Source organism: Sinocyclocheilus rhinocerous, unplaced genomic scaffold, assembly GCF_001515625.1.
Source record: "Sinocyclocheilus rhinocerous isolate Xijiao unplaced genomic scaffold, SAMN03320098_v1.1 scaffold497, whole genome shotgun sequence".
Lineage (NCBI taxonomy): Eukaryota > Metazoa > Chordata > Actinopteri > Cypriniformes > Cyprinidae > Sinocyclocheilus > Sinocyclocheilus rhinocerous.
Genome location: NW_015633189.1, coordinates 379,470 through 398,145, shown reverse-complemented (window position 1 = coordinate 398,145; position 18,676 = coordinate 379,470). Strand labels below are relative to the sequence as shown.

Here is an 18,676-nt window from a genome sequence, read left to right as displayed (position 1 = left end):
GAACTTACATCAGCGTGATAAAATCTACATCAAATGACAAAAGCCATCTTTGGAAAAAAATTATTTGAAGTGAAATTTAATTATTTAGTTTGTCCCATGTCCCATTAGATTGCATGGAGAGAGCGGGGTTTATGACCTATACTGGGACCAGCCACCTGGGGGCGATCGAAACGCAATGGCTTCACTTTTTAAGACTCGTGCGGCACACTTGGTGAAAACGGATAACCGTCAGCTAGGGTAACATCTTTCCATACAGGACACCGTTACATGTGTCTCGCAAAGTCACTTTTATATGTGCCTGGCTTGCCTATACCGGTTAACTGTTAACATAATTGTTAACTGTATCTTATTTTTTTGTCATGTATTGTTTTTTGTAAACAGATTTGCAGCTTTGTCTTTCATGTACAGTATGTCATTGATAAGGTTGTTGGTATTGTAAGATTTATCACATTTTGTGTTACTCTGAGATTATAAAATGACATACAGTTAAGCAATATCACGCGAGGAAGAGTGATGTTTTCCCAAATATTAGCACTATTACAAATGTTTATTGAATTATAGTATAAAATCAATATAACAAGAAGTAAAATTTCAGTGCGTTTTAAACACAATATTGTAACTATTTTCTCATTTTGCTCTATTTCGACGAAAAGTCCAAACAAAGCCATAGCAGAACAGTATCCTCTACAAGCAAGACACAGCAGCATTTCATATTGAATTAATTGGTTTCCGTTTGAACAGATTGGTCGAGTGAATGATTCACTTTATTCCTCACTGAATGAATCCGCCATTTGAACAAATAATTTAATGATGCACAGTAACTTGCCGCCACCTACTGGCTGTTTTACTTTCATATTGTTGCTATATTCATATAAATTTAAAACATTAATATGATAGTGTTATGCAATTATATATGCAGCTATGTAAATTAACACAATAAGTGTGCAAATAAATCACTGTGTATGTCAAACCCACCTGGCCTCTGTAACTGTCTCCTCTGTAACACTGTCATTTTCATTAATCAGTAGTCAAATCTAGCCTAGTCAATGCAAAAACATTACATTCATAATTATTTTACCAATTTACTAATTTAACGGTTGAAATAGTCGTACAGCAGTGATAGGCAGACACATATAACAGTGTCCTGTATGGAAAGATGTTACCCTAGCTGACGGTTATCCGTTTTCACCTGTACAAGTGAACACTGAGCATCGGCAGGTAATGAGGTGCATTGGAGTGACGTCAACTCCCCTCTTCAATACCATACTGACAGGAAATCAACCAAGAATATGGGATTCATGTGCTTGGTGATTAGCAAACCTTGTGAATGCTGATATCAGTGTCTGTTCATATTAAGAAATCCCTACAACATTATTTTTCTATCCGTGACCATTGTTTGTTATTCTGAAGACTTTGCTTTCATTTTAAAATTGTGTGCAATATATTTTTACTTGCGTTTTTTTTTTTTTTTTGGTTTCAAGCTTATTATTTTTTTTTATCCGTGACTGCAATACTTTTGTCGGAAAATTGATCCAATAAGGTTTTTCTCATTCTTTTGCATGAGGAATACATGGAAATTCACAAATACTGAGAAATGCAGACTGAATTTAGTTCTAAAACTATTAAAACATTTTGTTATTTGAAATAAAACTTAAATAAAATATAAATAATAGATGAAAAACTTAAACTGAAAATGAGAAATGTTGCCTTGGCAACTAACTGACATAAGTTTCAGCTGAAGCACTGAAATTACTGGAACTGGAAATAAATAGAAACTAAAATTGAACTCTAAAACTAAAGCTGAAATAAAAATAAACCTAAATAGTAATATAAAAAAGCCTATTTTATTCAACATTTGCGTCTATATTTATGATTATTAGAGTATGGCATTGGTAGCTTAGCAACGTGCTTAATAAATCAATCATCAAATTAATGATGAGGCAGGTCACCTGTGCGCTTCATGTGCAGGGTGCAATTTGTATGAATAGGTTCAATGCTGCCTATGTAGACAAACAGTGAGACATGATGAACGATGGTGTAAGATAAACATAAAGCAAATCTCGGGGAAAAATAAAAATGTCAAAAGAGAAAGTGGGCACTTAGAGAAATAATCCTTTCTATTTATGTAGAGCCGAATGAGTTATCAGAGACTTTGTTGACAACATTCTTAATGCAGATAAGAGGGTTACAATTTTACTCTCATGTGGCACAGACTGTTCCAGTCAGAATGATTTTCAATGCTTGGGATGTTCTTCCGATCTATTCATAGTACAGGAGAAACAGTTACGTCTGCAGTTTTCCCATAAAGCCACTCTGGCAGAAAAGTCAAAGCAGTTCAATGTCAAACCTCAGCGAAACGTGCCCAGAGATCCTAACTCACTCAAGCATAATGTGATAGGTTCAGTAAAATTGAAAATGATTTAAACAGACTACAATTTTTGTATTACTAACTCTCAAACGCTGCTATACAAGCTCTTTCCTAGGTGTCACTGTTGAAATCGCAATAGGAAGTGAACTGGGAGAGGAAGGAACAGCCTCTCTGCGGTGGCTAGTGCTCAAGGCTGCCGTGCAGGACAGCAGAGGAGAGATAAAGGTTAAGTACACATCTACAGGGAGAGGAAAGCAGCAGAATACAGCAGCCTCAGAGCCTGACCTTTTGTTCGGCGAATGGATCATGCTGATGGATGGATCCAGAGAGAGCTTACGGCTGCAGGTCATTAGCAACGAAACTTTAGCAAGGTGTTTTCTAAAAAAACACTCCGCTCGGAGGATACAGGGGCTTTATTTACAGAAAAAGCAGTGAAGCATCCTTTTAAGGCAAGTCGATATCACTCAGTATGTTTACATGCGCAGTTGTTTTTGTAGTAATACAGTCTTCATCTGTCTGGTCTAGAACACGATACAATGCGTAATCAAATATTTGAAGGATTAAATACACGTTGAGCATCACCTCTGTATTTTGGAGCCACTGCACAATGACAAGGGCAATGGTACAAGGCTAATGCACATACATTCTGGACAAAGCTGAGATACAGTCGCATTTCTAATCTGTTAGATTGACTCAAAAAAAAAACATACTACAGGTTTGACAAAGTACTGTTTAATCTGACTAAAAACAAACTTTTTAAAGTGCATGTAAATGGGGTCAGGTGTTTTTTTTAAGAGGACGAAGCAAACCAGGGGAAACTACCTCGGCACCGGATTACGTGGAGCGACTGAAAAGTTTCAGACGAAAATGAATGGCAACTGTGATGCATCCTCGGAACTTCCCTAACGTTACACTGTCTGTTTATACTGGAGAACATGGATGGACAATAATGGAACCGTGTTATCACAGGTCTGGCTGTATTTTTCTTCCTTTTTTTCTTGTAAGTAACGCATGGGGAAGCAAGCTTTTAAGGGGTAGGTTTTTTTTTTTTTTTTTTTTTTTTGAGAAAGTAAGAAAATGATTTTATTCAGCAAGGTTGCATTAAATTGATCAAAAATTAAAGTAAAAACATCTATAATGTTACAAGAGATTTGAGTTTCAAATAAATGGTGTTCTTTTGAAGTTTCAAAATCGACGCGTTTCAAAAAGGCGGGGCATAGAGGAGAAACAATAATGTACAGTATGTGGAAAATAATGTGTTTTTTTAACTTTAAACCGCATAAACACATTTCATTACACCAAATACACAAAATAATGTTCTTTTTAGCAGCATCATATGACCCCTTTAAAGATTAATGACAAGTATCACGGTATCTACAAAATGTATCACAGTATCCAGAAAAATATAAAGCAGCATAACGGTTTTAAACTTTGATAATGAAAAGAAATGTTTCTTGAGCACCAAATCAGCATATTAGAATGATTTCTGAATGATCTGACACTGGAGACTGGAGTAATGGCTGCTAAAAATTTGATATCACAGGAATTTATTACATTTTATAATATATTAATTTAGAAAAGAGTTATTTGCAATAGTATTTCATAATATTACTGTCTTTACTGTATTTTGATAAATGCAGCAAATACATGCAGCCTTGGTGAGCATAAGAGACTTTCAAAAAAATTTTTTTAAATCTTACCGACAACATACTTTTGAACAGCAGAGTACTTAGTGATTTTAAACACCTGACTGGTTTGAACCTTGAATATAGAGATTAAACTGGAAATTAACTATAGGCAAGTTGAAATAAAATAATATAATTTAAACATGAATAAATATAAAAAATAAAATAGCTAAATAATGACAAAATTGATAGAAATAAAATTTAAAGTTCATTAACTAGATTACTGTGCATATTTTTAAAGGTTGTAGCCTTTAAAAGGTGTGGTTTCAGTGTGTATTTTTAGAGACACTGTGAGTGAGTTTTATTATGGTGTGTTTGTGTTTTAAATAATAATCTGCCCTGTCAGCTGAGCTCATTTCTCATTTGTAAGTCGCTTTGGATAAAAGCGTCTGCTAAATGACTAAATGTAAATGTAAAACACACAGACACACAAAATGGAAACTTTCATTCAGACTGCCTTCATCTTACCCGCATCTCTTGGCTTTCCTCTAATCTCAGACATTCACTTTATATACCCCCAGATAACCTTTAGAGTCCATCTAATTTTTCTGATTCATAAGCCATACAAAATCATCAAACGGCCTGTTATAGTGTCTACCGCCTGTCGATTTCAGGAAGTGTACCCCCTCAACCATCACAGTATGACACACCAGGGCATAATTTAGCAAACATCAAACAGAAAATATTGTATCTCCTCTCTGTACCATGCTCAGCTCTTGTGCAATCATTTGGCAGATTCAAGGGAGCTTAAAGTACCTCTCAAATCTAGAAGACACAAATTTTTCTCCCGCTTCATAAAAAGCCACAGGGGGTATCAGTCCGACAGGGATAAGCTGGCTGCACTGTCCTTAAATGCCCTGAACTGGCACCGCAGACAAGAGAGTGGATGAATTATCATGGCTGGCATGGTTAGCCTTATGTGCCCTGGCCCCATCCCCAGAGTCCTGCTATCTCTCCCAAATCGCTCTCAGGAGCGCCCCCTGTTGGTGTCACCTTTTGAAGTGGCTGAGCAGGGTCCCAACCAGCTCTCCGATGCGGCTGTCCCCCGCTGGCACCATCCCTTGCAGGCACACGATTAGGTCCCGGTTGTCTTTGGTGTGGAAGACAACCAGCTGGTCTTTCCCAGGGGAAATGCTCACTCCGGTCACCTGAGACAGGAAGAAAGGGCGATGTGAGTTAAAACAGCACTCATACAGACACACAGCAGGCCAGCATGCACTAATAAGGTCTGCCATAATTTAGTTCTCATTATAGCGAACCTGCAAACAAAAGCCATGGGTTTTGGAGGTGGACTCACAGGAACATTATACATCTGTTGGTATATCGAGGTGTGGGAACAAATCATAATTTACTGTGTTACAACGAACAAGGTGAGACACGTACTTCCAGAGCAGATGACCTTCAGAACCAGTTGTATTTTAGTATAATTTATATACCATTTATTAATATTTTGAATTAGCTTTAATTTTATATTTTCAGTTTTAATTTTAGTTTACGTTTTAGTAATTTAGTTGAATTTTAATCTAATTTGTAAGTTTACATTTTTCATCTAAAGTTTATATTTTATTTCCGCTTTATTTCAATAAAAAAATTTGTTTTATAGTTTTAGTTTAGTTAATAATAAAAACACTGTTCAAAACAATAATTAAACATGGGGCTCATGATAACTAATGAGATATTAGATGTTTGATTGTGGTGGGCTGGTGTTTGGGACCTTGAGTTTTAATTCAACCAGGTGTCAGAACAGACTGCATAGATCAATGAGGTTACGTTATATCTAATATATACAAAAATAAATTTAAAATGCTAGTCATGCAGACAAGGACTTAACTTGAATACACCTCAACTATGATTATATTTCTATCAATATATGAATTAAATTAAATTTTCTAAATAAATAAATAAGAATAAAAGATTAATAATAAATGTTGCAATTCGACAAGAAAAAAAAAGAACACAGGCAAAGATAGAAAGGACAAAAAAAAATTATCAATCTCTTTATGGAATAGCAAGGCAAACTCAGGTTAGCAAAATGGAAAAATAAAAGAAAACATTCATAAAAAAAACATTCATAATTCAATAATTCATGTTTATTTCAGTTGCTCTGAAAAATATGTTTGAAAATGTTTAAAAATAATTAGGCTGCTTGTTTATAGTCATGAGCATTAATTTTCATGGTCACCACTTGACAATTTCTGTCTCAAAAAATGGCATAAACATTCTTTAAAAATATCTGAAACCAACATGAATAAAAAGATTCAATTTCCAAGACCTCATTTTAAAACTAGACTTCCAGACTTCCTTATTTGACCCCAAATCAATAGCAAGCCTCCATAAACAACTGCTTTTATCAAGATGAAACACCTGAAAATGTGATGCAGTTTCCTTGAGGTAAAATTTCTTTGTCTTCCATCCTCTTCATCTCGCTCTTATTCACCCAGATAAGGGCTAGGGTCCAACGAACACAGTGTGGGCTAGGGTAAAACAGCTAACAGCTAGAGGGGAATCGAGTGTACTGACTCCCCTGTGGATCAGTGTATGCTCAGGCAAAAATCACTAGCTGAATATATTAAGAAACCAAGGACTCTACACCACACTGTCAATACCATTTATCTCGCCCTCATTTATCTTAAAATAAAGCTCGGCTGGATGGGAACCATCTCTACCACAACTAAGACCTTGGTGATGGTCTCATAGAAAAAAGATGCAGGATGGCGACAGCTGGTGTGACCAATTTAGGACCAAATGATAATAGTCATTATGAGATGTTTGAGCAATGATATGAGCTTATAATATGAGCAATTTGTCACTTATGAGTAAATATTTAAAGAACAGTTACAAAAGACAAATGTGAGCAGTCAAACATGACACTGATGACCAGGCCAGAACAAGCTGTGGTATCCGCATAATGCTTGTGGAATTATGGATCAGGCACCCCTGGTCTCTCTAATCGGTAGGGAATGAGTCACATTACCACTGACTTCCTGAGTTCCATGTGATTGAAGGAATTGTATTGCTCCTGCTGTTTAATCAAATATTCATTATGTAAGTATCATGCAGTGGGATTTTGTGCACTATAAGGTACATATCTTCTTTTTCCCTTTCCATAGTAATACTGGTCAATTTATAATAATTTCTTATTATGCCAATAAATGACCCAAACAAACAGGATTCAGGAAAATAAAGCGAACATAAATAGGTCTATGAAGAGCAAACAGAGACTTCAACAGGAGAGAAGAGATGAAAACAAAGAAATCCTACAGAAGTGTGAAGACACACGCAAGCCCGAGCAGAAGGAACACACCGAGGAGGCAAATTTGTGCACATGCCGGAATGAAACTAGACATCAGCTGATCTCCCCGCCCGCTCCGTCACCATGACAACCCCATCCCCTGGGATGTTGGCATGACAACAGTGGAGAAGGAGACGGATAAAGGAGGAGGAGCAGCGTAGCTGAGTTGCAGAGTGTATTGTTTGGGGGGGGGGGGGTGGGGGGCGGAATTAACGTTTATTTATTTATTTATTTTTTGGATTATATCTCAGTAATGTTTTTTTCTAGGACATGGTTCCAGCCCAACCATTTAATAATGCAATGAGTGTTCTTGATATCCTTTTGTCTTTGAGGCGTTAGCTGTCACATAAATCATTCTATCCATTTCCCTGACCTGTGCGTTCTGTAACACTGGAGCAATAAATAAATGTGAGGGGCAGGAAAAGTTCAGCTGGGCTGTGACCTTTCCCAAATCAAGAGATGTTAACTGCTATTTTCCAGCATCCAGAAAGCAATCAGAGATTTATTTACATAGGCTATTTCTTATTCAACCCACTGTACATAGCAATAGCAATAAAACCCTTTAATGTTTCTGTTGTATGAAGAAATTTTTTTTTTATTTAATTCAACCATGTCAATAAATTTCATTTTGTGTCACTTTCATAACTCAATTCTCCCACTACTGGAGTTAAATTAGATTATTTATATTAAAAAAAAAAGTACAACTGTGTTTTAGTGCCACGTTAAAAAATATATAAAAATCTAAGATTACGAGATTAAAGTCATAATATTTTGAGAAAAAAAGTCAAAATTGTGAGAATAAAGTCCAAATATTTTGAGAATAAATTCAAAATTTTTGGAGAATAAAGTAGATATCATACCTTGTGCCATATACTCACAGGGACAGTATGCTTAGAAATAATATTTCACGTCTTCGAATGCATTCATCATTTGTAGTGCACCAGCCACCCAATAATAGCAATAAGCTTTGTGTGCTTTTTGTACTTTTAATATAAAACAAAGTCTCAGCTTTCAAATTCTGTCAGTTTTATACTGAAATACAAACAATATCTTACAATAATGTGTTTTTCACGCTCTTTAATGTAGCACGACAGCGTGCTGTATTCGCCTCAGTTTAAGCGGCATGTGAATCCATTATCTTTTCGATTACAATGAGACATTCGTTCCATTAAATTATGTTTTCTTTGTGAAAATTCTACCACCTACTCCGCAAAAACGTCTTTGGCATCCAACCTTTCATTCCTCACATGTTTCTAATTAAAAACAGCAATAAAACGTTCTAAAGGTTGAAGTGGGCTCCAACTCATTAACTTAAGTTATATTGTCTTTTCTGAGATAAATAACGTTACTATTCACAAGCTATTCACGGTATAATAAATGATTGGAAATAACATTTCACATTTTCAAATCCATTCATTATTTGTAGCGCGCCAGCCACCCAGTAATCGCAATGAGCTTTGTGCCTAACACAGCTCAGCTTTCAAATTCTGTCAGTTTTATCACAAAATACAAATTATAAATGTTTTTCCTCTTTATTACAAGTTATAGCACAATATAAACATGAAGGAACATCAGAAGGCATGAAAAAAACAGTATAAACAAATGTCTTATTGTAATCGAAAAGATGATTGATTCACATGCCGCTTAAACTGAGGTGAATACAGCGATCTGTCACGCCACATTACAGAGCATGAAACACATTATTGTAAGACATATTGTTTGTATTTGCTATAAAAATGACTGAATTCAAAAGCTGAGACTTTGTTTTATATTAAAAAGTACCAAAAGCACAAAGCTTATTGTTATTATTGGGTGGCTGGCGCACTACAAATAATGAATGCATTTGAAGATGTGAAATATTATTTCTAATCATTTATTATACCGTGAATAGCTTGTGAATAGTAACGTTATTTATCTCAGAAAAGACAACAATATAAATATAATATTATTTCCAAGCATACTGTCCCTGTGAGTATATGACACATCCCACATATATTCAAATCAGTTGCCAGGCCACCGGAATTTCTCCCGGTGCTCCCAATCCAGACCATTTGCATCCTCAATATAGGCTATACTCTCAAAATAGTCTAACTATTTATAAATATTATAAATATTGCTATCACTTAATTCTCGTTATTTTGACTTTATTCTCAAAATATTTTGACTTTATTCTCGTAATTTCAACTTTATTCTCAAAACATTTTGTCTTTATTCTCGTAATTTCAATTTTATTCTCAAAATATTTCGATTTTATTCTCATATAGCTACGACTTTATTCTCGTAATTTTGACTTTTTTTCACAAAATATTACGACTTTAATCTTAGATTTTTTTATTTTTTAACATGCCACTAAAACGCCATCGTACTAAAGTAAGATGTTTTTTGTAAAATACATTAATACTTCTATGCTGCAAGGATGCAATAAATTGATCAAAAGGGACAGTAAAGATTTATATTTTAGTAATACATGAGACAAATGGCTTGACCTGAGCCATTTCAAGCTAAATGGAAAAATAATTTAGTGTAAAGCTATGTTATGTAAAGTGACCGTGAATGAAAAGACTAGATGTTCTACAGCTTTAGCTCAAGATGAAATGTTTCAGGTTTACAGATTAAAATAGACTTTATCAACCCTGGAAGAATATAAACAGAATCCAGTTTGATTTAAATATGAGGAAAATATTTTATTTATATATTTGAAATAACTGTATTACAGTACTTTAATCTGAATAATCATCAAATAAATTCATACAACTGTTCTTAAAATTCAATTGTGACTTCTGGAATTGAAGAATGTGATTGTCACTCTCTTGAATCACCAAACTGCATTTGTACTCCAAATATGACTGACAATCATATTCTGCTTCTGTGTGAATGCAACTTATAGTATCAAAAAGGTAGATATTTACATTATAGAGTGGGATGCTCTTCATGGGCTTGTACTGCTTGACAGGGTCCATTTTGTAGAGGTGGCGATCAGTAATGAGCAATGCTCGGTCCTCTGCTTTATTGAAGCGATTGATCTATTGACAATAATATTGCATAGGTTAACATTGCATGCAAAGCAAACATCTGACACTGGAACAATGATTCAAATAACTGTCAGTCAGACATACTTTGCGGACATTGCAGGAGAAGAGGACTCTCATGAACTTATCTTTCCTCTGCAGGTCACTGGAAATAAGAGTAAAGGAAGACGCTGTCCCAGGACTGTCCTTTTTCTAAGATCAGAAAAAACTTTGTGTTAAACATTGTGAACTAAATGTATTATATAAATTATTTTAAACCAGATTCAACACTAACCAGGTAGTTGCCCTCCCAGGCTCTCTGCAGTCCTAGATCTGCTCTCTGCCCCTTCAGACACTCTAATGTGGCCACTTTAGCCCTGATCTGCACCAATTGCTCTGGGGACAGGTCTTTAATGAGCGTCCAGGCCCACCATCTAAAATATATTTGAATAAATATCTTAAACACAAAGCCATTGCCTGCAACATAAGTTGTAATTGTTACAGTATAATGCACACTGTAGCTTAAAAAGTCCACAGAAATATACTGAAACCAAATTGGAAATATGGGATTCAAAACTTTTTAAAAAGTGTAAACAAAGAAGCATTATCCCAAAAAATGAGTAAAAAAGTACTTTTCAACACATATTTGCATGTTCACGGTTGTCTGATACATGTTAAAGGAATAGTTTTCACCCAAAAGTTTTCATTTTTGGGTGAACTATTCCTTTAATGATCACATGACATGCATATAAACGAAATTAATATGTTTAAATATTTAATAACTTATTTTTTTAGCAGTGTTTTTACTGCTTTTTGTGTTTTAGGTTTTTTATTCTAAAATCTGTTATTTATTGCAATTTTACATTTTCATGATTTAATTATTAGGTTTAATTAATTATTAAGGGGCAAACCAAATGCTGAGAAATAATGAAATTCATGTTAATTTCAGGTAGATTTTTCACTCAAGTTGTTATGCTGATAATATACATTTAATTGAAAAAAAATTTTTGTAAAAAAAAAAAAAAAAAAAAAAAGCTGTAGGTGTCATACATTTACTGTGTGACTAGAAATCGAAACACTGGAAGTGTTATTTTGACTTTCGGGTTGTTTTCTGCATTGTTTTCAGGGTCAGAGCTCTTGTGAATAGATCTCAAATAGGACTTTGATCCAAAGATCAATAAGTGCTTCAGGAAACAACAACAGCCCTGTTAAATGCAAGAGAGCCTTTCCTTACTTAAACACCTCAAACAAGAGATACACAAGCCTATAGCAAAAAAATAACATTTCCTTGTCCAACAATGATAAAGAGCTGAAAGCATCGGAGTGAGTCAGAGACATTACATTGTTATGGTAACATTTGGCCAGACTGTGTTCCCCACCACATGGCTGACGTTAATGCAGCACAGCTGGAGTCATACATGACTAGCCCATGAGTCACACAGAGCACCAGTGAGCCTGTCCACTTCCTGTCCTCTGTAACTCTGACCTGTTATAGATGTTCCTCAGTGCCTCCTCAAACTTGCGCAAGACCTTGGGCGGTGTGGGCCACTTCACATGTTTGCCGTGATCCTTCATGCCACGGACATTTCTGAAGCGCCGGTTGACCTCACGGATGTATGACTTAACCTTGTATCTTCTGTATGCCCGGATGATGATGAGGGCAGCACGCATGCGGCGGTAATGCATTCTGGCCAGTGTCCCACGCCACACCTGTGTGAAAGAGTGAGAGAAAGTGTGAAAGATCATAATTAATATTGTTACCTACATTTAAATGCTATTTAACTAAAATAATGGATTACAATGAATATATATGACATGAAAAAATACTTACTACATTTAAATTTTAGACAAAAGACAAAAACTCAAAAGAAAAAAAAAAAAAAGGTTTTACAAAATGTACCGTAACCTGATTCCGTCTATTTTTTTTAGTTGTAACTGAATACAGTTACTTTTTTTCTTGCATCCAGATGCATAATGTCATTTCAAGTATTTCCGTTACTTCAAGTCTAAATATAGCAATTTTATGTTGTTTATTTGCGTATGAGAATACCCCTGGTAGAAATACAGTATACCATGATGCCATATATAACACATCTGCTCCCGTGTGGAATATAGCTAGACTCTCTAATGATACATATAATCTGATCTGTGGCACCCAAAGTGCATTTTCGAGGGTGTAAGGCCTGTCTTAGACATCAATAATAGATGATAATGGAACTCTTGGGAGCTGTTTGAGTGGCTCAGTACTCAGTAAAAATCCCCACCATATGTTGAATCCATTTTACATTGACTCAGGTGGGAAAAAGTGAAAGGAGCCTTATGTCTGGCAAATATGGCATCATAAACGTGTGGATGAACTTGAAGTGTTGTCCAAAGACATCAATTGAAATGTCCTTTTCCATAATACTGTCTTAAATATTATGAGGATGCATAATATTTTTGGTGACCTGAACTGTCACCACAGATGCCTGAAGCATGCATTACACTGTATTCAGTTTAAAATTCTGTGTAAAATAAAATACATATCAGTACTGTAGTGTGGGTGATTCTCCCTACATGGTCTCTAGTCTTTGCCTGTGTGCTAACACTGACCTCAAGGAAGAACTTTCCTTTGAGTTGCTGTGCTACTGTGACTGAACCCATTACGTAACTTAACTGTATGACTAATGCAGAGGAGTGAAGAAACAGCAAGGCTCCACATTCATAATCAGCAAATCTGCTACCAGAAGTCCTACATGCCCAAACTGATGTGATGTACATGATGTACACTAGTCATTTCTGAACGCAAACCAAACAATCAGTCTGAAAGAAATATAGCACAATTCAGAGAATAACTTATTGATATTATTGATTAGGCATTAATTAAAATGTATTATCGAGTGCATAATGGTAATTAGCTTTGCTAATTAGAGGTTGAAGGGTCAATTTCAAATCTTTACAATGCTGCATGTTTCCCAAATTTGCATTCTGGGTTTAACACTCTTTTTAAAACACTTTGAAATGTGCTTTAACTACAATTACCTTATTTTTTGTTGTAAAGTGGATAGAAATGAAGCTGATGATAACTGAAAATAAAAATAATTGCAATTTTAATGTCAAAAGGTATTTACGTATAACATAATAAAGAAAATGCTTATTACATAACCTATTGTTTTTGTCAGGCTAAACATCTGAACAGTTTCTGTTCAAGGGGGTGAAAACGATTCTGAATTAATTATTGACTACTAGACATGTACAGTCAGAAAATGCATGTAAATTTAAATCGAGTTGCAGAAACAACTCCCTTTATACATTTTGTGTAATGCACACTTAGCCATGGATTTTTATTCACACATGTATGTGTGTGTGTTTGTGTGTGTGTGTGTGTGTGTGTGTATACATATATGTACGTATTCATGTATTTATCGTCAAACTGAACTATAATATTTATAATTTCAGAGTAGCAGACAACTCTCATCATGTCAAATTAACAAATAAATGTTGCAAATACTCAATTTTACAAATACTACTAACAAAAAAATCTACGTCATGTTGATCATAACCAATATAGCAGAATGTTTGAGTGAAATCAGACTGAGCTGTTCAAATTGTGTTTATGTTTATTTAGACAGTTGATGACCGCACATTCGCACTGTCCATCCTGATGACATTGGAAATGCTTAACCAGTGGGGCAGACAGAAGGTCAGTGTTTGTTTTTAGAGAGGATAGTGGTAGTAGACAACACCCGGGGGAATGTGGGTAAATCAGGCCAATAACAGGACCTCAACTCACCCCGCCCCCCAGCCAGCTTGTCTGATCAACGTTTAACAACCCCAGCACAATTCCGCCTCTCCGCAGCAGATTTACACACTCATCAAAGCCAAACTGGATAAAGCTAAGACAAAGAAGTCTCACATAATAAATAATTAAAGCATAAATCATTCAATCAAACCCCATTGTTTAGCACTTTTTCTTTTTAAATTTTCTTTTCAGTGTTGCCAAAAATGTTTTGATTAAATAGAACAAGATCAACGTATTTTAATGACTGTAACTGCTGTGCAAACACAGCTTCTTCATTGAGGAGAAATGTAAAAATGAATAAAAAGAGGCTGTTTGAATCTCTCACCCTGCAGAAAACAGGACAAAGAAATTCTAGCAGAATCTATTCAGATAAGCCATCAGGTGTCAAAAGGCAATTACAGATGGCTGACAGAATGTGAGGTGACTTATCATTAATCAGAGAGGCAGGCAGGCAAATCCCACAATCCCTCAACACACACAACTTCACACACTGGCAGGACAGAATCACGGTCAGGGTATGTGACAGAGTTAAACGTATTCACAAAAGATCCTAACCACAGACAACCCCACAAGGCTCCTTTTGCAGCTGTCACTGGCTTCACATTTGACTACTGTAATACTTATCACATTTTTATATATTCTGAATAAAATGCGAGTGGTGCAAAATTAGGTTGCTGCAATGCATTTGCTAAAATATTCTGAGTGTTTGCAGCATTGTGTTATGTTATGTGGTTACGAAGGTTTTCTGGGTGGTTGCTAGGTGGCTGCTTACTGGCTTAAGACAATACTTTATACGAGTTATACTTAGAGTTAAGTAAAGTTGTTTACTTAAATATGAGAAATTGCAGCTGTGGACAGTAGCAAAGCATTTTATTTTTTATTTTTTTCATCTGGGAAACTTTTTACTTCACTTCACTCTAAAGCAAAATATACAAACATATAGTTACTCATTATTTCAAAATGACAAAATCAATGTTGCAATTATTGAATAAGCTGATTGTACTTAATGATTCATTTGCAAATTTGACTAATCCGATTGCAGCTGTTCTCAAGAGTGCATCTCCAGTTAAAAATTCAGACAAAATATTGCTACTTTTGTAGTTCTAAAGTGATTCTGAAGTACTGTAAAGATATATGTAAAACATGTTTTGATTTATATTTCTTTATTATTTGCCCAGATTAATGACCTTGAGCACATCTGAAATAGCTCTTTTCAAGGACAGATTGGTAAAGCACTTTCATTAGATGCAGTACATTTCCATTTCCCATTTTGCCAGCGGTGGCATGTCCCCGTTTAACTGCTGTCTCATGAGCCTTCAGGACGGGGATATTGCAATCGTACATCACAGAACCAGGCGTACATTTCACAAAAACCTATAGTATGACATGACAAGTATAAAATGGAAAAAAAGACCCTGTTGACCGTGCTGAGTAAAAGATGCTTCATTTTTTTCTATAAAACAGTGTTCGCTTACCACTGCAATCTGACAGCAAAAGGAAGAAGATGCTGCAGAAAAGATCTGAGCAAAAACAAACAATCCTAGAGGAGGCATAAGGGATTTATGGGAGAAAATATAGGAGATTTATACAGGGAGTCTGACATCTCTGTGCATTGAGTGTTTGTTTGCCTCAACAAATGCAATAAAATACACAGTGTTTGGCAAGTAGTCTTAAATCTGTTCTATCATTTCAGAAATTAATGATATGGGATTTAACTCCATCCATAAAATAAACAGAGAGCTCCTCTCACAGCAGAAACCACAACTAACATGGCAGATGATGTGGATGCTGGGGCTTGAATGTATTAAATATTAATTAATTAAAAGGGAGGAAATTCATGAATAATGTAGTAACTCAATGTTTGTGTTTTGTACAGCAGATCCGATTTGCTTCAAACTGCCTCTATTCCAAGCCACATCTTGCTGATGAACTGAACAGAGGGTCGTACAACGAGAGACAGCACAGCATCCTGCATCTGCCCAAAGGAGCTCTCTGGCAGAGCAGAGGATCCTGGGTATTTTCATCACCTACGGGAGAAGAGCTAAAGTGTAACGGCTTAGAAATGACAGTGGAGTGAGGGGGTGGAGGAAGGCAATGGCACAGAAAAATGGCTGGGAATCCGTGAAGGAGTGGTGGGGTGAGACAGACAGGAAATCAGTGAGGAGAAAGTGGGAGGTGAAAAATAACTGAGCATTGATTGGGGGATGGGGGTTCTTTTGGTTTACGAGCTTAAAAAAGATGAAAGATAAATGCATCCCCGTGTGCTATGCACTGAGAAATGAGAGACAAAGAATAAGGCGAAGCAGAACTCAGAGGCCTACAAACAAGGAGATTCATAGAGATGAGCGGTAGCATTTTTAAATTGGGTTCACTGGTGGCCTTTGGCACAAATGTTGGAATCGCTGGCAAAACTGGCAGACTTGGCAGAAGTCAAACTAGTCTGGCATATGCTGATAAATGGATTGTGCGTGAAAGAAAGATGATCCAAACCTTAAGACACACATGTGAACGGTTTCAGTGTTTAGGGCCAACCATAAGCTGTTTTTTGTGCAAAATAACACATTAGCGCCTGCCACTCACAGAAGATCGACACAGGTGATATCAGCTCTGCTGGGATGCTCAGTTATTGCCCGGAGGTATACAACGTGATTAATACACTGACAACATTCCCACAAATAAGTCTCCCCCCCCTTAGGGGAACCGAGATAAACCTGTGTCAGGATGACACCTTCATCCAGCTCTGAATCCATACAAAAGATCAAACAATCAATCTCCGATTCAGGAAGAGCACAGATTTAAACACTTTGATACGTGCATCTGCTCATGAATGTAGCAGTCCAGAGAGACTATGAGACAGAAATACTGAGCCTAAAACTGAGAGTTTGATCTTGAACGCAAACGTTGTGGAAAACTATGTCAGTTTGTGTTTATAAGCATCTCGATAAAGGGAACCCCCTGATAACATCTTTTGAAATAGCAAATAAGATCTTGCAACGGGGGAGTGGTAAAAAACGTTCAATGCGCAGACAGGAGCTGACAGAATATATGCTTTGATTTCTAATAACTGTCAGTCACTAAAGACAGTAAAGCAAGGTCGGGGAATGTACACTAAGAACCCACAATCATTTTGTGTGCCAGTGAAATGACACTGGCAGTCAATAAATCTGCCATTCAAATAAATCTGTATTCTCATGCTCCTGAGGAAAAATTAAGGTAGAAAACGTCCTGTAAAAATGCCACAAAGTAATACGTGTTGTGTATTCACACAGACAAAATAAGAAAATGCTGTGAGGCGGAGGGATTTGGGTGCCATATTGTTTTACTGTTGCCTTGTTGTTCAGTCTGCTGTGGTGTGAGGTCTGTTGTTGAAAAGTAATGGTGTCAATGAATCACAGGAACGTAGGGTGGTGCGGATATGGCACCTTGCTGTCTCTGAAGCTGATTAAGTGCGTGCATGAGTGTGTGTCGTAATGAAGTCTCAAGAAATTCCTGATCAGATTTAATTTTTGAAAACCAGCTGAACACCAAATGAAATATGATGAATGTCTTATGAAAAATTGGATGTTGTCCCATTGTGATTTTTGATTTGGAATTTCACATACACTATCATACATTTATGATGAATACTAATACTAATACTAAATACATTTATTCAGCAAGCTATATTAAACTGATCAAAAGTAAGTGTAAGTAAAAGATTTGTATTTTAAATAAATGCTGTTCTTTTGATATTTCTATTCATCAATAATATCATGAAAACAATCAGTTTCCACACACACAAAAAAATAATAAATAAGCAGAACAACGTTTTCAACATGGATAATAAGAAGAAATGTTTCTTGAGCACCAAATCAGCATTTTAGAATGATTTCTGAAGGATCATGTGACAATGAAGACTGGATTAATGGCAGCTGAAAATTCAGCTTTGCTATTACAGGTGTAATTTACATTTTAAATATATTAAAATATATAATTTTAAATCGTAATAATATTTCACAATGTTACTGCTTTTATTGTATTTTTAATCAAACAAATGCCATTTTGGGGAGCATGAAAACATTTTCAATGTTCAACATTTTCTTTCAAAAACATTTAAAAAATCTTACAGACCTCAAGCTCTTGAACAGTAGTGTATGATGAGGTTAGCCTTGAGGTCTAAGAATTTTTTTAAACGCATATCTCAGGGCTCCAAACAAAAAAATAGAGTAAGGAGCCATTGGCTCCTATAAGAAAAAAATGTAGGCGCCAAATTATTTTTTTAGGTGCCACAGAATAAACGTGTTTTATTTATTTATTTATTTATTTTTTACATTTCAATCATACTTTCATGTGTTTATGTCTTATCTTTTCTTGAATTTATCAGCATTTTAATTGATCTTGTAGATGACCTGGGAACTAAGGTTCACTTAAAGTGGGAACTAAACGTCTTTTCCAACTTGAAATATAGTCACAAAGAATTGTTCATGATACAGAATCTGTACCAATATCATGGACCATAACAAGCATCACTTGGCCACTGAGTGTAGTTTGGGCTCCTCCTCA

The 18,676-nt window shown here is 35.7% G+C and overlaps 1 protein-coding gene across 1 annotated transcript in view; it reads right to left on the bottom strand.

Annotated features, from left to right (window-relative positions):
* The window catches only part of LOC107743773 (unconventional myosin-Id-like), a 71,784-nt gene that overhangs the window by 14,163 nt on the left and 38,945 nt on the right, over window positions 1-18,676 (bottom strand). Inside the window, exons 17-21 of the mRNA XM_016557176.1 lie at window positions 11,840-12,063; window positions 10,649-10,787; window positions 10,462-10,566; window positions 10,255-10,368; window positions 5,047-5,201 (exon numbers count right to left, since the gene is read on the bottom strand). Of these exons, the coding sequence (XP_016412662.1) occupies window positions 5,047-5,201; window positions 10,255-10,368; window positions 10,462-10,566; window positions 10,649-10,787; window positions 11,840-12,063 (737 nt within the window). The remainder of the gene's footprint in view (window positions 1-5,046; window positions 5,202-10,254; window positions 10,369-10,461; window positions 10,567-10,648; window positions 10,788-11,839; window positions 12,064-18,676) is intronic.